This window comes from Parambassis ranga, chromosome 2 (assembly GCF_900634625.1).
Source record: "Parambassis ranga chromosome 2, fParRan2.1, whole genome shotgun sequence".
NCBI lineage: Eukaryota > Metazoa > Chordata > Actinopteri > Ambassidae > Parambassis > Parambassis ranga.
The window spans coordinates 33,935,437-33,957,243 of NC_041023.1; the positions used below are offsets into that span (position 1 = coordinate 33,935,437).

At 41.0% G+C, this 21,807-nt stretch overlaps 3 protein-coding genes across 5 annotated transcripts; 2 read left to right on the top strand and 1 right to left on the bottom strand.

The window, feature by feature from the left end:
• Window positions 1-1,932: 1,932 nt before the first annotated feature.
• Window positions 1,933-6,564, top strand: phyh (phytanoyl-CoA 2-hydroxylase). The gene is made up of 9 exons (XM_028399188.1): window positions 1,933-2,018; window positions 2,735-2,790; window positions 3,406-3,516; window positions 3,607-3,775; window positions 3,861-3,942; window positions 4,278-4,459; window positions 4,740-4,889; window positions 5,000-5,134; window positions 5,824-6,564. The coding sequence occupies exons 1-9, from the start codon at window positions 1,953-1,955 to the stop codon at window positions 5,875-5,877; spliced, it is 1,005 nt and encodes a 334-aa protein (XP_028254989.1). The 5' UTR covers window positions 1,933-1,952; the 3' UTR covers window positions 5,878-6,564.
• A 749-nt stretch (window positions 6,565-7,313) lies between these two features.
• Window positions 7,314-13,685, top strand: ucmaa (upper zone of growth plate and cartilage matrix associated a). 3 transcript variants are annotated; one of them, XM_028399189.1, is made up of 7 exons: window positions 7,314-7,359; window positions 7,893-8,219; window positions 8,589-9,049; window positions 9,781-9,840; window positions 9,926-10,018; window positions 11,770-11,868; window positions 12,827-13,685. In XM_028399189.1, exons 3-7 carry the CDS (start codon window positions 8,992-8,994, stop codon window positions 12,913-12,915), a joined length of 399 nt encoding a protein of 132 aa, XP_028254990.1. In that variant the 5' UTR covers window positions 7,314-7,359; window positions 7,893-8,219; window positions 8,589-8,991; the 3' UTR covers window positions 12,916-13,685. The 3 variants fall into 3 exon arrangements, with proteins under 3 accessions (XP_028254990.1, XP_028254992.1, XP_028254991.1); XM_028399191.1 differs by lacking the exons at window positions 7,314-7,359; window positions 7,893-8,219 and having other exon boundaries at window positions 8,243-8,718; window positions 8,934-9,049; XM_028399190.1 differs by lacking the exons at window positions 7,314-7,359; window positions 7,893-8,219 and having other exon boundaries at window positions 8,243-8,710; window positions 8,799-9,049.
• An 849-nt stretch (window positions 13,686-14,534) lies between these two features.
• mcm10 (minichromosome maintenance 10 replication initiation factor) lies at window positions 14,535-20,147 on the bottom strand. Its single transcript, XM_028399187.1, has 18 exons — window positions 19,961-20,147; window positions 19,674-19,728; window positions 19,247-19,540; window positions 18,934-19,131; window positions 18,705-18,824; window positions 18,412-18,616; window positions 18,147-18,312; window positions 17,849-18,016; window positions 17,159-17,275; window positions 16,874-17,064; window positions 16,630-16,724; window positions 16,422-16,535; window positions 15,700-16,182; window positions 15,476-15,606; window positions 15,257-15,370; window positions 14,996-15,141; window positions 14,849-14,891; window positions 14,535-14,755 (listed from the first exon to the last, which is right to left on the bottom strand). The coding sequence occupies exons 2-18, from the start codon at window positions 19,684-19,686 to the stop codon at window positions 14,675-14,677; spliced, it is 2,679 nt and encodes an 892-aa protein (XP_028254988.1). The 5' UTR covers window positions 19,687-19,728; window positions 19,961-20,147; the 3' UTR covers window positions 14,535-14,674.
• Between the last annotated feature and the right edge of the window lie 1,660 nt (window positions 20,148-21,807).

Consider the following 21,807-nt stretch of genomic DNA (forward strand, 5'->3'; position numbering starts at 1 on the left):
CCTCTCGTCACGGTATCATGAAGAGATACGCTAGCTAACAACCTAAAAAACCCTCTGACACTTACTGAAACTCACTGAAAGTCACCGAAAGTCACTGAAGCACACTAAAGCAACTACAACCTCCACAAACACATACGCGTAGTTAGCTAGCGTTAGTGTTGTTGCGTCTAGTCTTTACACAGGGATTTTACGTCAGCTGGGTATTGTAGTCCATTAGATTTTTTTTGTACCATTCGATTCAGTAGCTTGTCCTCTTTCATTGGACTACAAACATGGCCGCAACCGTGGCAGAATTTGATCAGAATTTGAAGTAATAGTGCCTGTATGTTTTCGGCCCTTCGGCGGGCCCATCGGCGGGCTTTTAACAGGATCAAACAGACGGTCACACATTACCCCGATTTTATCTTCTGGCTCCCCATTAAATTCAGAATTGATTTTAAAATTTTAACCCTAACTTTCAGAGCTTTAAATGGGCAAGCCACCCAGTACATCACAGACATGCTGGTGTGTTACTCCCCTGGACGCGCTCTTCGATCCTCATGCCAATACCTTCTTGAGGTTCCAAAAACCCGCCTTAAAACCCAGGGAGACTGATCCTTTCAGGCAGTGGCTCCCAGACTCTGGAACGCCTGCCCCTCTTTATCCGTGTGGTTGACTCTGTTGGTTCTTTTAAACGGCAGCTGAAAACACTTTTATAGGTGCAATACTCACCATAGTGTGCTTTTATTTACTTTTATTACTTTACGTTATTTTTTTAGTTGCACTATGTACAGTTTATAAACCACTCACCTGTGCAACAACTGTTAATATGTAAACTGTTTTTTGATTGAGTCTATTTTATAATGTATATATCTTTTTATTGGTAGTCTATTTTATAATGTATATATCTTTTTATTAACTTATCCCTTGCTGTCTGTATGCCTTTGCAAAAATGCAATTTCCCCATTGTGGGACTAATAAAGGTTTCTTAATCTTATTCAGACAAGTGTAGCAGGTGCTATATGCCTCAGGTTGGGGAAGAGGGAAGGGCAAGTCGACCCACATATATAGGGCTCCCTTTAGGGGGTAACAAATGTGTTGGGTTTTGGTTCTGCCCGGTGGAGTAAGGCAGATCCACACCTTGCTCCACACTGGCGTGCAGGGAAGCCATACAGGTATGCGGGTTGGCTGTAGCCTACCTTTGTTTAAATTATTTGATGGGTGGATTGATTTTGTTTTATACATTGCAGATGGATGTTCAGGAAGAAGTAGACGGTAATCGCAAGTCGTTTGGTCATGCATCTGCCAGGTATTTCAATTATTATTAATCATATTGCAGGTATTTTTAAGCATGGCAAGTGAGCCGGTGTGTGGCACAAAAGAACTGGGAGGTGCCTTTGGGGCGGACTAGTTTTTCTTTCTTTCTTTCTTTAATAATTTGTTTATTATTGTTATTTTCGTTTCTTTCTTAGTTTTTTTTTTTTTTAGTTGCAGTGCCTTAATACTCACGCGTGCAGTGGAATCACAGTGTTCATAAAGTGTGGGGTGGATTTTTCCTTTATTCCCGACGGCCGTTCTTTGGAAGTAGGGTAGTGGAGGTGGGTGAATTCATTTTGTTTGATTGATTATTATTGTATTAATAAATTGATTCGATTAGACCCACCTTCTCATCACTTCTTCAGCTGGTCTCTTAGCCACGTAACACAAGCTTTTAGTTGACTGGGTTTTATTGCGTTGTTTTTATTTCATTTTAATAAAAAAAGCAAAAGCTTTTTGTGATCCTATCTGTGAAAGGTGCTATAAATAAGTTTACTTACTTACTCACTTACTTCTGGGTACACTGAAGTTTGCACCCCCGGTGTACGTTGTGCGTATGTCGTCATCACAACAGTAAACGTCCCCTTTGCTCCCGTTACAATCCGATCCACTTTCTGCCCTTCGCTGTGTTTGCTGGGCTCTCGGTGGACAGGAACATGTCTCGGGCTGCAGAGAGACTCCGACTGCTGATCAATCACCTTGATCGACAACCCGCTTTTATCGTATCCTTGTATTCTGCTATGAGATTAGAGCTGAAACAGGAACATCCGCCAGCCGATAGTGGTACACCGAGCCGGGGATAGAGCTGGTAGCCCAGCTCCGGACCGGCCCGGAATATGGGGAAAGAGTGAATAACTCAGAACTACTGTTGTTATGAAGCTGTATATGCTTTTGTCGCTTCATGCTCAAAACGACATTGGTACTGTTATTCTGAACCGAGACTGTCGTCGCTGTCTGTGTAGTAAGCTAGCTAGCTATATGATGATAACAGTAACGGGAGGGCTTTGAAGTCGTAGTTTATATATTATTATGTTATAAACGGATGACCTCTGGTGTAGGCGCCACTTTGAATAGCTCAGACGGTTATTCAGTATGCAATTAAGTCACTAAGAAGCTAGCGTACTAACTATATCTTTACTTATTTTCATTAAATGTTTTCAGTGTGTTTTACAGCCGAGGCTGGGTTTGCATATTGCACGACGTAGCTTTACACATTAGCGCAGTGACAGTGCACATTTTATAGTATCTAACTAATGGTGACTCTGCGCAGACCTGATCAACGACCAAAGGTCAATATAGCACAGCTGTAATAGCCCCTAGCAATGTACGAGTGTTATTGGGAGCAATGTGGGAGGACAATTCTAAGCTTAAAATGGATCAGAAATTTCCAAATGATACATCTCACTGGATTGTTTCTTCCTTGACTTATTTTCTTCAGACAGCTGCACCCACTTTCACCCAAACCTACACCTACAGTCCCCCAAAGAAGCTGAGGTAGGCACACAACCTTCATTTTGCTGCCTCAGGCTGAACACACAACTAAAATCCATGTTTATCATTCACTTTGACATGGTTTCTGTAGCACAGCCTTTGACCAAAGATTCAGCTTACAGTCTGTTTGTACTTTTTTGTACTTCGTTCCCAACTCTCTAGTCACTGTTGTGTGTCCTTGGGCAAGGCACTTTACCCACATAGCCTCCAGTGTACTCACTGGTGTATGGCGCTCTTTGCTGGGCTGCCTTAAGCAATTTCCCCATTGTGGGACTAATAAAGGTTTCTCAATTTGTAGTAGAGAAATTGAAGCAAGGTGTCTGGACTTGTAGAGTTTTCTTGAAAGACGTTTCGCTGCTCATCCAAGCAGCTTTATCAGTGTGATGAAGCTGATTATGACCTGGATGAATCTTCATCAACACGTACTTTGTAGTAGTCAAAGAAAGGCATCACAAGCCCAGAATGAGACTGCAGCTGGAGTCTAATGTAAATCTAAAGTGGATATTAATGCAATATTCTCATGCATAGCATCTTTCAATTATTACCAGTGCAAAACAGCTTTTTATTCCAGTTAAAGGTGTATGGTCATGTGATATTAGTGTGTCGCTCTGTGGGCAGATACACTTTAGGTACAGACTTGCTGACACCTGAACAGCGTCTTTTCTATGAGGAAAATGGATTCATTCTCATCAAGAATCTGGTGTCTGACGAGGACATCAACAAGTTCAGGTATCCATCATATACTAAAGTACTGAATATTAATTATATTAAAATATCTGTAACTCTTTTAGAGGTGCTGAGTGTGATGTTCTTCTTCAGGAAGGAGTTTGAAAGAATCTGTCGCCAGGAAGTGAACATTCCTGGTCTGGTGGTTATGAGGGACGTGGCCATCGCTAAGTCAGAGTTTGTTCCGGATCAGAAGGCAGTCTCCAAACTTCAAGACTTCCAGGAAGATCCTGAACTGTTCCGGTACTGCACTCTACCAGAGGTAAGAAGGAGAGGCACACATAATTGTTTACCACCAGTACTTAATAGACTTGAACACTGATCCATCTTGTGCCTTTGCATGCCAGATCCTCAAGTATGTGGAGTGCTTCACTGGACCGAACATTATGGCCATGCACACCATGCTGATCAACAAACCTCCTGATGCAGGTACAGAGTGAGGAATTATAGATTAATCCTTCATATATATGCATTGATGAGTAGTTTACACCTTCCATCACAGGTGCCCTGTATCAGTACTTGATTAGATTTAAAAATTCCTGAGTGAGGCATGTACTAAAATCAGTGTGGATTTTTTATCCAGATGAATCTTTAAAAAATAGTCATAAGAAGGTTAAATCACAGTACAGTTTTCAAGGTTAACTGCCATCCTCAGTCTTCAGTGTAGCTCCTCTCAGTCTTATATCATTGCAAAAGACACATGTGTTTCACACCGGCAGTCACACAACTGTTTTGTGGATGATCAAGGCTTTCTGTTGTTCCAGGCAATAAGACATCTCGTCACCCAATGCATCAAGATCTTCACTACTTTCCATTTCGCCCAGCTGACCGGATTGTCTGCTCTTGGACCGCAATGGAGAAAGTGAACAGGCAGAATGGCTGTCTGGTTGTCCTGCCAGGAACACACAAGGGAACACTGCAGGAGCACGACTATCCTGAGTGGGAGGTAAAAACACACACACAAAAAAGAATAAATTCTGTTTGGGGGCATACAGCCGTGTCCAAGAGTTTTGAAGATGTTTCGCACTCCCTCTTTAGGAGGACTCAAGAAGAGTGGCTTCTTCAGTTCTGCTGAAGAGGGAGTGGCGAAACGTCTTCAAAAAACAACCCTTGAGTCCAGTTGCCTCAATTTAAACTCTTTGCCATGACTATGACCTGGATGAATGAGAGCGTCCACACCTACATGAGGCATACAGACATTCCCTAAACGCTGCTTGTCTCTACAGGGTGGAGTAAACAAAATGTACCATGGTGTGCAAACCTACCATCCACAGCACCCCAGGGTGCACCTGGAGATGGAAAAGGGTGACACAGTCTTCTTCCACCCACTGCTGATCCACGGCTCCGGCATGAATCAGACACAGGGCTTCCGCAAGGTATGATGTTACCCAGAATCCACCCAGTGTCCTGACAATTTCTGAAACAAAGCTACATGTTTTATGCTGCTGTTTTGAGAAAATTGTGTGTTTGATGTGTATGTACCCAGGCCATCTCCTGCCACTATGCCAGCGGTGATTGTTATTACATCGATGTCAAGGGAACCACACAGGAAAACATCGAGAAAGAAGTGAAGGAGATTGCAGCCCGGAAGTATGCACTGGGAGATGAAATTACCTTCAAGGTGAGACATTCAACAGTCATTTATTTCCTTTATTATTAACTGTTTAAATATAATCACTTAGACCTCATGGCAGGCATGTGGCTTTTGTCATTTCCATGTAAGCCTAGTGATAATGAAATTGTCGAACCAATGGGTACAGCCGAGTATTTCAAAATACCTCTGAAGAACACTGTGACATGATTATATTTCAGGTCTTGTAGCAACAACAATAAGACTAGCTAATGTTTTTGTTCACCAGCAGGGCACCAGAGGTGTACAATAAACTGATCCGTTCCTGTCACCTGCTACATTTTAAGTCAGCCTCCGTAAAGGAACAAGCATCTATAAACTAATTTAGCAGAAGAGTGTTCATGCTTCACAGCTTTAGCACTCATTATACATATTATGAGTGCTGATACACCTGACACACATTTTGCTGCACTCAGTGCAACACACTCATTAAATGCTTTAAACGTATGATAAAATATGCAAATAAACAAAACACAAAAGCTGGTTCACATCTAGCCATAACCCAGTCATCCATGATTATATCAGGGCTGCCATCATCATCATCATCATCAAACTGATCCTCATCCTAAGTATTTGGAACACATCTCAATAAAACAACACAAATTAATAATAAGTGCAAAAAACGGTGCTTTGGGGTATTTTTTTGTCAAACTGCCCCTTTAACTATATTTTTCCTGTAGGATACCTGGGCTGTCCGAGGTCGTCTAGTGCAGGGCGACAGGAACTCAATGTAAAAGCTGTAAAGGCGGCTCCATGACTGCCAGATGATGAAACTGAGCAGAAACTGATCAATACAGCCTTGAGAAAAGAGAAGAAACATGGTGACAGAAAATGCTCAACTGACGTCTCTGAGGTCGTTGTGGAGAAAAGCTGATGTTTGCTAACATTCATCCCTAATTCTTTTCAAAAGGTTTTTAATTGAGGTATTTAACAGACAGGGAATCATGTTTAATTAGAAAATAGCAGCTACTCTTTAACTTTACAGCACATGGTCGGTAAGGATTGACAGATCGTGACAATTTTTTCAATAGTTATCAAGCTGAATAAGAAAAAAATGGAAAGGAAAGGGATGGTAATTGCACAGGTGAATTTTTGCATGTTGTTAAAAAAGAATGAGGATAACTATGTGAGAGATGTTTAAAGGGAGAATGGGCATGAGATGAAGTGGAGCGAGTGATGAATGAAAGTTATATATAAACAGCGAAAACATGTTTGTGTGTTACAACACTAACAGAGGCACAGAGGCACTAACAGTGTTTCGCCCTACAAAATAATGAATTTTAATTATATTTTGCTTTTCAATGTGATTTTAACAGTTTTACGTGTTTTTAAGTTTTTAAGACTGTTTTCTAGAATCTACCTATGATAAATCCTTTGTTTTATAAAGATAAGTAATTAAATTAAATAAGTAAGTAAATTTAGAAATGACTGGATCTGACTTTAATTACCTCATGGGCTGTTGCCTAAATATGAATGTCATCTGGTACACAAGTGCAGATGCTTATTAATGCATTAAGGCAGTTCTGGAGCTTAATGGGGGCCTAACCCGACACTAGCACTGTGAACCTAATAAAGTGGTTAATGAGTGTATAATTAATGATGTCATATGTTTTATTAAACTGGTTTAACAGTTTCTTCTCACTTTTTCTGGTAATCATGGTGGCCAAATAATGACACTGATACATGAAAAAGAAACCTGTCTGGAAAATGATGTGATGTGGTTTATTAGGGATTAAAGGAAGAAGCCACAAATCACAGGGAATTATGGGTAGGATAATCATCATGCTTGAAAAGAGAAGCTGCTTTGCTCAAGTCTGATAAACAAGCCCCTTGAAAGTTTAGCAGCACCAACCAAAACAAACCACAACCTTGAAATCAGTTGTAATATGCAAAATCATGCAAAAAAAAGAACAATTTTCTTTTATCTTATACTATAAGTTGCTCACACCTCTCAGACATTTGCTAATAGTAACAATCCCAATGGAAGCTGCTGCTTTCAGATGGAGGCCCGGATATTTCCTGTCTTGCCAGACTAGAGCTCCTTTTAAGAAAAAACACCAGCACAGCTAAGAGTGTGTGTGAATGTGGGTGTATTTAAACAGGGTCTTTGTTCAAACTCCAGAGGGAAGCTCTCCGCTCAAATCAGATATGCAGGAAATTCATTCACAAACAGAGGGACTGAAATGCAGAGGCTTCATCTGCGTCAACACCACCATGTAAAGAGATGTGGATATGATACACTTTCTGTATGTACACACACACATACACACATTAACAGCAGCTTCCAACTGGACAAACATCAATGTGCTTTGACAGATCATTTTCCTTTAAAGGAAACACGTTTCAGTCTCCAGTAAATCACACACAGTCTAAGGTAGAATCTACAGAGACCACTTCACTTTGATGCTCCATATTTAAGCCCCCCTATATATACACTTCAATAGCTTGCAGCATGTTTTAGAATTAAACACAGGTTAGTGGAAAATGGTGTTTTATTCCTAACCTTGACTCATTCATAGCTGGAAAGATAATGAATGGGTTCAGTACAGAGAAAATCTGTTACCACCTGCACACACTGCCTGCAAGGGAAACATGTATACAGTCTGTGTAACAATGCATAATAGACTGTTAGGTAAACCAGCAGATATAAAGTTATTTAATAATCTCATTACAAAGTAAAGTAAAGTGTTTTGTTGTTTTTGGATTGGTTTCAAACTTTAAACTAACCCACTTCTTCACCTCATACCAGGTCAAGGGCAGCACATTCAGATGAAGCCCAATCACTGAGGAAACACACAAACACACTGTATGTCTCTGCATTGGGAGACTGTGCCACCGGGGACAAAAGGGCCATTGACTTCCAGGGATGAGCCTCTGGTAACTGATTGGCTGCCACTGAGAGATGGGCCCTCACTGATGTCAGCTCATCCAACACAACACGACGTATAAGCAGTGTATTGGAAAATCCATGACTCCATATAAAGAAACTGGTGTACATACTTCACAGTGTGTGCAGTGCTGTCTGCGGTTGTGTCTCCTGGTGGGAGTAGTTGCAGAGCAGCCGCTGTCTCCTCAGGTTATATTCCATCCTGACTTCTTTTCACAATTAGAAACAGAAGCAGACAGTCTTCATCACTAACCATACGTTGTGGCATGTTGGGCATAATGTTAAAAACTTTAGTACTACCTAGACAACACTAAGCTATTGTGGTTAGTGTCTTTCAGCTCTTAGTTTTTTATCCAACCCTTTTCACATTATACACATGTTTTATAAACTGAAGTTTTAAAGCTTATTGTAAAGGTCCTAGCCATCTATGCAGTCCCTGAATCTGAAAAAAGAGAGTCCTGAGAATGATCCCAAATCCATTCTGCAGCATGACAACAATGCTGAACAAACGTCCAGAGTCATAAAGAAGAGCAGTGACGAGAAATGCTTCTTCAACAGATGGTCAGGTCTCTACAGAGCCATCATCTCAGCATCACGCTGCCATTCTGGGATCACATGAAGAGACAGACGACACTGAGGAAGAAGATGCTGCATTAAGCTGATCATTCAGGAGTTCTACTGTACTCTAGTTATGATCTGTTCATCTTGTTTTGATCCATTTTAATTGACCTTAACTCACCACTCCTCATATCCCTCCTCCTCCCTTAGGCAATTGAAATTCCAGCAGCTTCCCTCCCCTCCTTAAGCCTTTTTTCCTCCCTCTTACTCCTCCCACTCTCTTCCTCTCTCCTTTCCTCTCCCACCTTCCTCCCTTCCCTCCCTCATCTTTCTCTCCTCTCTCAGTCGAGCTCAGTTAGGTGTGCTGTGAAGTCCTGTAGACCTTTTGAATTCTTCTCTCAAGATGTCCTGGACTCGAGTTTTTGTCCTGTCTTTCCTCACAACCCTCCTCATCCTCACCTGTAAGTACAAGGGATTGTCAGGGTATTTGAGAAAAATAGTGGGGCAGAGGATTTTTTTCAACATCTTCAGTGGAAATATATTTATTTGAATTAATTCAAGCAAAGTATATTTTAAAGATTTAATGACATATGATATGTTTGAATAAAATAAAAGCTCATCAAGGTTTTCTGTAGTGTTTTCACAGGTGAGTTAAGTGCCGTTTGTTTGGCTGTGCGAGCTGTGAAAAAATGTTTTCTTTAATTCAAAGACCGGAATAACAGCTGTAATTTCATCAGTATGTAAGAGCTCAGAACATCCGAGAACACTGACGAGCCATTCCCTGATCAATGGGCCGTGGCACAGATGATCATGATTGCAATAATAATGATAAATGACAATGATGTCATATAGCTGTATTCCTACTGATTTGTTCAATGCTGCTCAAAGTTTGGACAGTTTTAAGATTCATTCTTAATAGCACAGTTCACCCCAAAATGGTGGCCTGCAGTCCCTTTATCTATCAATATTGTTTCTTATTTTGTTTATTTCTGCCACCTGTCCAATGCAATAGAGCCAGGCGGAATGAAATTGATTTTTTGTTTACTTAAAAAAGGGTTATGCAGTCACCCATTATCTGTGTGATTGATAGACATACATGAAATTTCTAAAAGGAAGTTAACTATTGACTCTTTCCATTGATTTTTTGGCATTTAAAGCTTAGGTAAGCTAAGGTTTCTTCTTTTGTCCCTAGTTTCCAGCGTGGTGGAAAATGCAGCAGTGCGGGATGACTCAAAACCAGCTGATTCTAAAAGTATTCAACACTTTTTAGCTTAAATTCATATATAACTCGGCCTCAAGTATATGTGGCTTTGACCTTGTGACCTCTGACCCTTTAGGTGCAGCACGGCATGTGTTCATGCCTGAGTCAGACGCCTCAAACTTCTTCAAACGCCGCAGTCGCCGCTCGGTTCGATATGCTGAGATGCAAGGTACGCTGCCTAACATGTGGCTAACTCATTCAATGAGAAGATATGGTTGGCTGGAGGTCAGTTTGTGGTGGAGGAACAGGGCATGGGTGTATGTTTATCTGCATTGGTTGACTTTCCCTAGTGATGCTTGCAGTAGTGATCGTGGCTTCATTGTGAACAGATATGGCAAGTTTGGCCTCCTGCAGAGATCTTGTGTGTGTGTGTGTGTGTGAGAGAGAGAGAGTGTGTGTCTGTGTGATATTGATGAGTGCATTTGCTTATAGTTGGATGTGGTTGATGATATAAGCTGTGAACGTTCTAGAGAGAAGTGCAAACTCAAACAGGTGTTCTTCTATAGAGTAGCTGCTCTTACACGTGAGTCACACACACACACACACAAGCTGGAGGCTGCAGAAGGAGTCACAGGGTACTGTGGAGCAGGCTCTCAGTACAATAAGCTCATTCTTCCACTGCCAGTATCGGCACGATACACAACACCAATGCACCTTAAAACCAGCTGACACACACACAAATGTAAACACATCAAAATCTCATACTTCATTTTTCAATGACAGAATACAGAATACGTGAATTACAGCTGTGAGCAGCAATCCCCATCATTCTGCTCTGTTTTTTTTACTGGAAAACTAATCAGAGGGGTGTGCCTGTGCCCCTCAGCAGGCCCCCAGAGACAGGCTGAGGGTCATTTCACCTCGGCCGCCTATCAGAGCACTAAAGGAGGCTGCGGACAAACAAGCCCACATTGTTGTTAAAAGGTTTCCAGAATAAGAACCTGAGGCATAAAAACTATGTCATTTTCAAAAGTCACACAGATCAGGTATATGCAATTTTCCCAACAAATGTTGGGTGATTGCATAACAGAGAATGACTTCAGTGCAGCTCTCTGCAGCTACAGCTGTATTATCTGAGGATTCCTACTTTTGTATATTTTCCTTTGGCTTGTGATTTTATTTAGAGCTGAGGTTAGTGTTAATTTGTGTAAATCAACAGAAGACTAAACACTAGAGACAGAACAACCACACTTCCAACCAAAAACAGGGTTATGGTCTCTTTTTTTTCCTGGGATGCAAAGGAGTGGTGCTGAAAAAAAACTTCCACTTCCACTTCCACTACTGCATGTACCTTTCCAACATCTACCTAATCTAGCACCCTCAGGCTACTACCTCCTCCCAAAGAAGATATTTTGACAGTGATGATGATGTCATAGCTGCTGTGGAGCACTTACTATAGAGATTAATAATACAAGTAGTGCTGAATTGTAGGTAGATTACCTTTCTACCCTTGACTTTAATTGGGTGGTTTAGTAGATCCGTTCTAAAAATAAGCTTATGTACAAGCCACACAGCTAAGCCCCATTTGTAAAATAAATAAATAACTAAATAAACTTACAGAGTGGATTCTGGTGTGTTTACATGACATCAAATGCTGTGATGTAACCATTACCAGCTTGTTAGGATTCAGGTTAAATTGGGGGGGGGCATAAGGGAAAAAACACAGACAGACTTGTACAGTAATTTGCAACGTATTCAGAGGCTGCCTCTGTGCCTTCACCAGGGGTGGAGATGCAGGAGGAAGGTGTAGGAGAGCTAAACCCATTGCACCCAACAATATGTTTAGTGTTCATACTTAATGATTTCTGACATAACATAACTGTCTTAATCACTGCAAAATGATGAAGTAGTTAGTAAAACGTGGGTGATATTTTGTGAAGCTTGGTGAGCTGAGAATCATCTGTCCCCTCTCATTATTAGCCGAGCAGAGGGTGAGGATGGCTGCCAGTGAGCGCAGGAGGGAGTACAATGAGGAACAGAGGAATGAGTACGAGAACTACGTTGAGGAGGAGCGTGATGGTAAGACTCGCCTGGTTTCACTTCCATTTTAGATGCTTGTGCAGCAGTCTGAGGATAATACACCCAAATGAAAAAAGAATCCTCCCTCAGTGAAAAACAAACATCACCCTGCAACAACCTGACCTGATCCTACAGCAAAACCTTACATTTTGCTTGAATGTCATTCGCTGTGTGCATCCTAGTAGAAACCACATTGAGGGACTGAGTTTTTGTTTGGATCCTGAATGAACCTCTCGGCACCTTCGAGCAGATCTGGGCCCTAAGCAGAGCGCCTGAGGCTCCACTGCAAGTCAAAGTGTCCATTTGTGGTCAACCCCAAACTGAAAATCATCCCTGTGGTTGACGGTCAGCTGTGATATTCCTGCAGTCACAGTTTCTAAACTAAGAACTGCAAACCAGAAAGATGTGACAAAGCTTTTATATGTGAGATACACAGTGTTTTGGGTGGTTTTGGTCAATGAGTTTTTATTATAGGAATCAAAAAGACCTCTGCCAACTCAGTTTACATAAATACAAATTATATTGGAATAGATTTTGGCAGCGTATCCTGCAAGAATCAAGATTGTAAAGAATGGAAAAAACACCCTTATTATTGTAAAATGATGAAGTGTTTTAATTAGTGTTATTTATACTTTTTATGTGGAGCCAGTTTTTGTAGCCATTTTGTTGTCATAGCGTTGGCTGTTATTAAGTTAGGACACTAGCATGAACACTGCTACACATACATACAAATGTTTAGGAAATTAAAAAGAATAAGTATTAATTTGGAACTTTGGTTTTCTGGCCACCTTAGAATCAATCACTCTGTGCCCTTTTAGCTAATTTTTGTCTGTTAAGTGCTAACTAGTGTCTTTGTGGATTTATCACTATGTTTGAATCTTCTAGGTTCTCTTTAGATTTCTTGTTATTGTTAAAATTATTGATTATATTTGCTTTAACTTTAATCTTTAATCCACAGAGATCAATGAGAGATCTAGAGAGACGAACGAGCAGTTGCGAGAGTATCACTACGATGGCCTCTATCCTCGCTTCTACTGGTTCCACTGAGCTCGCTCAGTTTAGAGAACCGGGCTGCAGCAGCTCTCATTGGAGAATACTGCCATGACCTTTACCCTGTAGCTCTGTATTTGTCCCACTTTTATCTACAAGTTTTTCTTTAAGCTATATTTTTATACAAACTGTGCAATATGAGTCTTAATGTAAAGTGTATTCAATTTGCAGTTTCTGTATTGTTAGCTGAATATTTTGCATGCTTGAGTTTACTGCCTTTTATATGTACATATAATACAATGATGTGCCTTTATGTCAGCCTGAGGTACTGTACTAGCAATAAATGAACCTTTTTACCTACATCATTGACTGGATTTTGCAAAGAAGCTGTCTTCAAGTCAAAATGACAAACAAAGCTCCAATTATGTGTTTAAACTCATGCTTGCACTGTCTGGTATTTAGAGTATTTAAAGGGAGGGATGGAGGCAGTGTGGAATAAAAGTGAAGAGCTGCAGAAGTCATCAGGCTGAAATGAATTCCATATTCCAGAGTGGAAATATTAGACACAAACTGAGCAGCGATGAGACAGAAGAAACAGCCAGAGAGGGGAGAAAATGAAGCAACGGGATAATGAGCACAGAAGCAACCCTCAGAATAATGTGGCATGGCACGCTTCACTTGCTAATCACACAGCTTCACATCCAAAAATCTTATTTTATCTCCCTAGCTCGGGCAACTTGGGCTGTTTAAAGCCACGTGGATTGGCTGGGAGACTTGAGTGAGCGCCACCTGGTCTCAGCAGTCAGAGCGCCAACACATGGAGTGCGTTAGAGGGTGTTTGTGTGCCGATGCAGGAGCGCTTCAATCACTGTGAAATAAAATATCTTACCGTTCTGTCAGCATTTAAGCATTTGCATAGTATGAATTGTGCAGATGTAACTAATAACATTGTGATCTGGTATAATATGTCAGTAAAACAGCTGGAACTACTTGTGGCATTTTGCTTCTGTGGAATTTTTTTCCTTGAAGTTTTCCACCTGTACTTGTTTGAAATAGCCTTTTTCATTCTGGAAATGTTGTATTTGGATGAAACCAAAAACAGTAAAGTCGGAAATCGGAAAAATGGCTTTCAGATGTATATTTCAAATTGTATAGTAGTAGTGTGTAGTGTAGTGTAGTGTAATATTTGACTTAATTTATGTTTGTAACTGCAGTTTTCTAGTCTGCACACCAGGACCCTGAAACTGTAGCAGCTAAGTGGAATTCAGTCATGATTCTTTTTTTTTTTTAGCTGCACCTGTTTTCCTACTGCAACCTGTCAAAAATGTTTTCCATACACACACAGATCATTCATCAAAAACAGAGGCAGAGATGAGGGATGGTGCAGGGTTGCCATGGCAACCGCACACTTAAAGTCAGGCCACCTCTCGCCTCCACTTGTACACCTTCACACATTTCTTCTTCAACCACAGTGAAAACCATTTGAAGATATACACATAGGCCACTTAGAACTAGAGCTACACTTTCTGTGTTTGAGTCTCAGGCCCGCCATCATTATAACTTACTATAACTTACATATTTAGCCCTGGAAGTCTGTTCTTTCCAGATTGTCACCAGATTGCTGTCTGCTCCACTTTTCATCAGCACAGTGGAAACACTGACATGACACCAAACACTTCATATTACTGCTTTAATCTGCTTAGTTCCAGCATTTCCAATATCAACACAGACATTTCAATCATCATAATCAATAGCAAACTTTAAAAACATAATTGATGCACCTAAAAAAAAAATTTGAATGTGTGTGTAGAGGTCACTAAGTGCTGTTGAGGAACTTGCCGTGCTCCTCGCCGCGAGGCAGGAGGAGCTCTCCTCCGATCTTCGGTCCTATTTTCTCCTGCAATAAAACATGAAGAGTCATGTTAGCTCAACTTTCTTTCACAATAATAAGGTGCTAAGTGTTCCTTTTACACGAGTCAGACATCTTTACCTTTAGCATCCCGTCTCGTTCCCATTTAAACAGGCCACAGTTGCTAAAATGACAAAAAAAAAAAAATCATGAATGTGGTGACGAAATAATGAGGTAAAAAAAAAAAAAACTATAGCTCTCACATATCTTTCCAGGAAGAGGTCTTACCTGCAGTGTTTGTGTGGCAGTCTGTCCAGAGCGATGGCTCTCTGTCCACAGGGACACTTGAAGAAGCGCTTCACAGCGTCGTGCCACCGCAGTTCATGATTCTCCCCGACACAACGATCCGCTGGCTTGAAGTAGGTGTAATTACACTGGAAGCAGAAGGAGCAGGGGAATGATGACTTCTAATCCAGGCACTGCTGTCTGTCTTCACCTTGCATTTTTCACTTTTATGTTACGAATTGGGGCAGATTTGAACTCGGGTACCTTTCTACAGGTGACAGCTCGACACTTCATCTCTCGGATGCCCTTCATCTTCTCCTCCATCTGCTCCTTCTTCACCAAAGCATCAAAGTAGCGCTCCTGAAGCTGATACTCAGCCTAAGAGAAAGATACACTAATAATGTAATGCATTCATAAGCACGTAGTGGTGTTTTTAATATTAAAATACAGCTTGCTTCGAAGAACAATGACAAAATGTCGTACTGCTTGAAGTATAACCCCATGCCGAGATTTGGCATTGAGGATCTTCTGAAACTCCTCTGACTGGATGTAGCTGAGCTGCTCTCGTTTCTTTTTCTGAGCTGGTTCCTCCTCCTCGTGCCTAGATGATTCACCTGCACAGGTAAGTCAAAGAACACACAAACAATATGACCATGATGTGTAGGAATATCAATTGCAACTTGAAACAAATTGTAGTGTGTGTGCACCATTGGTTGATGTCAGATTCTTCTCTACTCTGGTGTTGATCTCACTGCTGTTACTCCTCTTCCTCTTTACAGCATTGGGATCTTCTTTCTTCAGCCCCATCCCTTTAGCCTTTAGCTTCTTTAGAGCGGCCAGTTTGGCAGCTGATAGGCTGAGAGCCTTGGCAGAAGGAGCAGGAGGCGGGCTGTTGTCGAAGAAGAGGATGTCATCCCCCTTAGAGAAACCTCGGCCCAGAGTTGGGGTGTGCGGCGTTGCCGGGCTTTGGCTAGGTTTAGTGGCCTCAGAACCTGCTCTCGGGGACATCAGACCACCTTGGCTGGGTGCCGGTACAGCGCCACCACTTGAGTTTTGCAGCACTCTTTTCTGGATTTCGTCTGCTCTGCGCCGCCGTCTCTCCAGAAGTTCCCGCTGCTTCTCTTTCTGCTGTTTTAGGAGATCTGAGGCAGAGATGGACTGAACTGGAACTCCAGCTGTATCTTTAGAGACTGACAATGAACAGCAGCTTAGTAATCAGCAGCAGATTAGTTTATAAAAGGCTATAATGCACACCCATAGAAATAAATACAGCCATGGTGTAGCTAGTGTTTAGTTCTTACAATCTCTTAAAAGGCCATTTTTTTCTGTGAATTAGACACATTATAATGTTCACAACCCTTCAATTAAACTCTTGTATAACATTTAATCCAAACAGAAAAATGCAGAAAAGCATTTCCGGCTCATATACCTGCTTTGCTGCCCTGTGTCAGATGCTTCTTTAGCTGCAAGGTTCCAGGTGTTGGCACTGTCATCAGGCTCTTGAATTCATCTGAACAACCTGAAACCTCACCTGCCTGCAAAGCTACAAACAACACACACACATACACACTTTTACAAAATGAAAACACACATGACACATGACACATGACAAACATGATGTTTTACAGAGTCCTCACCAAGTTTCTTGGCCTGACTGACAAGCTGAGTCGAACCTTTCACAAACAGCTGGTCCAGAGTTTTTTGGGCAGGTTTGTTCGGTTTGGACGCTGTTCTGCAACGGATAAATCCATTACGGAAACTGTCAAGCTGCAGTAGATCTATCCGAGGCATGCTTTCATACGAACACTCAGACATGACTGTAGTTTTTACAAGCTGATTACTGCTATATTTATCTATTATTACAAATTTCACATTACTCACAGAGAAGCAGCACAGGCAGCCGAGGACACACCGCCGTAGTAAAACCCGTCCTGACACAGCCGGTCTCTCAGACTGCCTCCCTTCACCTTGTTGGGGGCCTTTCCAGAAAACGATGATTGAAGCTCGGCCCTCTTTGAGCTCATCTTCTTATATTGAGCCTTTACATGAAACTGGCAGAACTGACACTCGTACTGCAGAGAATGACAACCAAACAAGATGTCATGCACCTGGGTTGATGTGTGGAGTGTATGTGCGACGGAGTAGAGCAACAGAAAATGGACCTGCCATGTTAACAATCTGAGTGCACGGGTCTCCATTCTTCTTCAGGGCTTTGCATTTGCCAAAGTCCTGAGCTTCACCCATCAGCAGGACCTTCTGTGGGTGATCCACCGTCAGACTCACCTGCATATCAACACAAAACGTTTTAATTTCAGGAAGGTGAACCAGAGCTAACAAAGCAACAGCTTTTAGTGTGTCTTTTTTCTAATTTATGCAATGACTTCAGTCTATAAAGTTTGTGTGTATGTTTTTGTGTGGTTAAGCTTCTTCGCCACATTCCTGTCTTATTATCTTAGTCTGACATGCCGACACCAGAAACCCAAAACTTTATTTTCACCAACACACCACCGATCTGTGCTTCAGCTGCCAAACCAGTTAGTGATAAAAAAAATAATCTCATGGTCTTATTAAAAGATCAATAAAACAAGGCTATCACTATGCCACAAGGGAAAATGGTAATTTTCCAGAGGCGTTTGTTACAATGTGGCCTGGATCTAAACATAGTGGTGTTGCAAATTCAGCAGCATCTGAGATTCTGCCTGTTCAAAAATAACAAATGAATAAACATCTGTAATTTTTTCTTTCATTGATGTGTTCTGGAAGGTTGTACATAGTATTTTTCCACAGCTCTTTACCATGAGAATGTTGTAATATCCCATTATTATAAGAAATGTAATGTAAAATAACATCACTCACCCCATCATATCCATCTTTCTGCTTCATGGGGTTTGGGTTCAGGAGTCCGATGACAGAGCCCAGCTCCGTCTTCCAGTGTTCTTTGTGGACTTCACCAAACAGTAACAGAGACACAAACACTTCCAGATTATGAAGGTCATTGAGTTTCCAGATGCTAAAGGTTTTGCCCTGCATAGAGAAAGTGTTTAGTCATGTTAATATTATAGTGTGAATTAAATTTCTTTTTAATATAAAAAGGAAGAAACAATGAACAAAAACAAAGACATGAAGAAAACAAGTGGTTTGAGCTTATACTTACACTGCTGTTACTTTGTGGCGTGGCCTTGTTGACCACCACTGCAAATGTCACCCAGTCACTGTCCTCCAGCTTTTCCCGAGCCAAGCGGTCTGGCACCTGAGACAGACGGATCAGACGGCGGTCAGCCATCTTGCGGTCCATCTCACTAGAGGAAACCCGTGGCTTTCTAAAATGAAAGCACACACATTCAAGCTAATACAGTCCACACTACTTAACAACCACTTAACTACACTTTGTGTGGAAACTTGATTTTTATAAATCTGACCTGAGCCGCAGTCCTGAGTACTTCTCAACAGCCGCGTCTTTAGGTAGGGGATAAGAAGCAGGTTTTGACTGTCCTGCTAAGGCAGCTGGAGCAGGCCTACTCTGAGAGGCTGGAGGTGACTGTAGAGGATCAGACCCCGTGCTGGTGCTTGCTTCTGGCTGGAAGGAGCTGCCGATCTTTATCTCCACTAGCGGCCCTCTCTCTTCTAAGAGATGAAAACACACACATTATACATGAAGCCTTTTGACCAGGATTTCAGGTTTGTGTGTGACAAGTTGAGGGATAGATGTTACCTGGAGATGTGCTGGGTTTGGCTTGGTGAGCTACTCTGGGTTTGCGTTGGAAGGAGTCAGCAAGGTTGAGCTGAGAAGAAAAGTCAGAAGACTCTTGGACTTTCAAGCTTCCTCCTCTGACTGGTGTGGATGAAGATGTGGCAAAAAAGAAAAAGTACAGTCAAACGTTGCTGCTACAGTTGTGTGTCTATCATTGTGTTTATACACTTAATGTTTCAAAAATGGTTACCCATTTGTGTCTTGGTCTTCTGTGTGACAGCAGCTGGTTTAGTCAATTTAAAAGTTGACTGATGGGTAAGAGCTGGTTTGGTGGTTGCTGAGCTTGCTGCAGTCCTGACAGGAGTCAAAGATGGAGATGAAGTCCTTTGGTTTGTCTCCAGTTGCTGCTGTAATCTTTGCATTTGCTCCTGCATCCGTCTTAATTCCTCTAAAAGGAAAAGACAGAAAGATCACACAAACAAAAAACAGACCCAATAACCAACATGCAAGTGAAGAATTACATGAACTAAAAGTAGATTTAAGGACAGTCATCCTGTACAAACCTTGCAAATCCTCTTTTGACTTGTTCAAATTGTCGCTGGCTTCTCCTCTGTTGTCTTTTCCATTAGTGTCCTCAGTTTCAATGTCATCCACATCTCCAAAGAGATCTGAGACTACATCCGCTGTACTCACATCTCCCTCTTCCTCCTCAATTCCCTCATTGTACTCTTCCTCCTCACCACTGTCTTTGTCAAACAGGTCGTCCAAATCACCTGGCTGCTCCTGGCTGTCCTGTCCATCTCCAACGCCCTCACTCTCAACCAGCAGTGCCGTCAAAATGTCCAGATCATCTTCACCTGGGTGAAAAGGACACACTTGTGTGTTTATTACTTATATAGAGCTGCATTTATATATATATATATATATATATATATATATATATATATATATATATATATGTGTGTGTAACTTAAATCTTATGATACTTACTGTCACAAGACATTGTAGAGATGTTAATAGTACAGATTCCAGATGAGCTGGTTACCTGTAGAAAGAAATAGAACTGATTAGTATTGTTTTATAAAGACCTATCTGGCAGCTTATTAAAATAACTCCTATAAAAGATAAAACACGGTTAAAAAGCTGCTTAAATGACAATAATGTGAACATTTAACAACACAAATACTTTCTTTATGCGTCGTATAATAAAATGAACAGTTAATAAAGCAGCTTCGTATTCATTGATATGTGTCGCAAACATAAGAACGTCAGCTTACCTTGAATTCTAACGACACAGCTCAACTAACGTTACTTTGTCGTAGTCCAAGCTCCAAATAAAGTTTTAAATAATGATCAGTACCTGTCATTGAGAAATAATTTACAAAATTACATACTAATCTACGCTGTTCAGAACTTCCATTCACGGCGAGGGAAAAAATCTAAACTGGCGCTAAACGAAGGACCCTGTTGTGTTGTCAAAGTGCTGCTAGGCGTCCAATAGTATGCCTGAGTAAAACCGAGGTTTATATTTTGCATATAACTTTTTAAAACGAGTTTTAAGGATTATATTTTATTTCAGAAATCTACATAACCAAAAAATAAACAATTTTCTGAAATTCGCTAATGTCATACAATTAGAGTTGTATTTGTCTACAGGCATTTAAAATGTACGTTCGCAGTGAGCGGAGGCAATTGGCCCTTTAGTATTAAAGTAAAAATCCACTGAAAAACAAAGATGCTATAAAACACATATGTCAAAGTCAAGGCCCGCGAATGAATTATCTATGGCCCCCGGGATGATATTTGATTAGTATTAGAACCGGCCCGCAGGCCGTAGCCGCCCGCTGGTGTTTTGCACGCACCAATACTACATTTCCCATAATGCAACGGTAACCCGCGAACTCACTGCAGCGCAGCAAGCGGACTTCAGCTTCATCATTCATTAGCAGTCAGAGCAGATGTCAACTTTCAGCTAACTCCTCCCCAAAAATGGCTAAACGGAAGGTGGATGCTGAGAACAGGGGGTTTCAAGCTCGGTGGGCAGAGTACATGTTCACTGAGGTAAATGGCAAACCTGTGTGTCTTCTGTGTGGAGAAAGTTTGGCTGTAATCAAAGAATACAATTTAAGAAGGCACCATGAAACGTCTGTTCCATACTATGGAACAGCCTTAAGCCTGTCCCAGCCAAGACGTCATGTGGGCTTGTACTGCTTGTGTTTCACTATCTTTTGATTATAGTGATGAATATTTGAATAGATTAAAGTAAAAAATAAATATTGCAGGGTGTTAAACCTGGTCTGGTAAATGACATGGTCATTCGCTCAGCAAGACCAAAAGAAAGAAGAGTGGGAGAGGGCATCAGGTTAGTATTGTTACATAAAATAAGTTAATAACGTCAGTAAGATATTAAAACAATAATCTGCTAAATGAAAGGCTAAATGTTTTTTCATCTTATATTGTATGCATTTTATCTGTCAATCAATCAAAAAATGTCCAAACTGGATTTATTTTTATTCACAGAATAAGGCCTCTACTATTACTACTACTATGTACTATTCATAATCTTTTTGTCTTTTTTTATCTGTGGTTCATTCAAACTTATGTTTTTCGTAGGAGCAACTTGTACAGTGGAGTCAGCTCACCTCTACCTGAGCTTTCCACACTCCGCGTAGATGAGGGCTACCATGATTTTCAAGCATCCCACTGCAAACTCTGTGCCAGATGTACTACAATGTTACAATTTTGTGTGCATGTTTTTTCTGCCTATTTTTAGGTATTTGTACATATCTGTGTAGCTGTTTTCCTTAGGTGTTCTATATATGTGTGACATCATCAGCAGTGACAACCTCAATGTGAGACAGGAGGCAGCTGTGTTTTAGGCCATCATTCGGTGGATCACACGTGAACCTCAGGAACGAGAAGGATACGCACCTTTTCTCTTGTCAGAGGTACTTTATATTATACATTATAATTTTCATATTATAGGTTAATCTATTTCAAGACAGTGACTGATATCAGTTATTAGATGTGCTCCATGTCATGATGATGGCCAGTACAGCCATCCTTTACCCTTTTATAGGCCAGAAGGTGCAATACCATCTATTTTGATGAGTGATAAGTAGAA

Coding starts and splice junctions, on each gene's coding strand:
- phyh (XM_028399188.1), top strand. CDS start 1,953: ATGTCTCGGGCTGCAGAGAGACTCCGACTGCTGATCAATCACCTTGAT. Junction 2,019..2,734: donor ATCGACAACCCGCTTTTATC/GTATCCTTGTAT, acceptor TATTTTCTTCAG/ACAGCTGCACCCACTTTCAC. Junction 3,776..3,860: donor GGTACTGCACTCTACCAGAG/GTAAGAAGGAGA, acceptor TTTGCATGCCAG/ATCCTCAAGTATGTGGAGTG.
- ucmaa (XM_028399189.1), top strand. CDS start 8,992: ATGTCCTGGACTCGAGTTTTTGTCCTGTCTTTCCTCACAACCCTCCTC. Junction 9,050..9,780: donor AACCCTCCTCATCCTCACCT/GTAAGTACAAGG, acceptor TTTTGTCCCTAG/TTTCCAGCGTGGTGGAAAAT. Junction 11,869..12,826: donor CGTTGAGGAGGAGCGTGATG/GTAAGACTCGCC, acceptor TTTAATCCACAG/AGATCAATGAGAGATCTAGA.
- mcm10 (XM_028399187.1), bottom strand. Junction 18,617..18,704: donor CAAACCCAGCACATCTCCAG/GTAACATCTATC, acceptor TTCATCTCTTAG/AAGAGAGAGGGCCGCTAGTG. Junction 16,183..16,421: donor GACACAGGGCAGCAAAGCAG/GTATATGAGCCG, acceptor GTTCATTGTCAG/TCTCTAAAGATACAGCTGGA.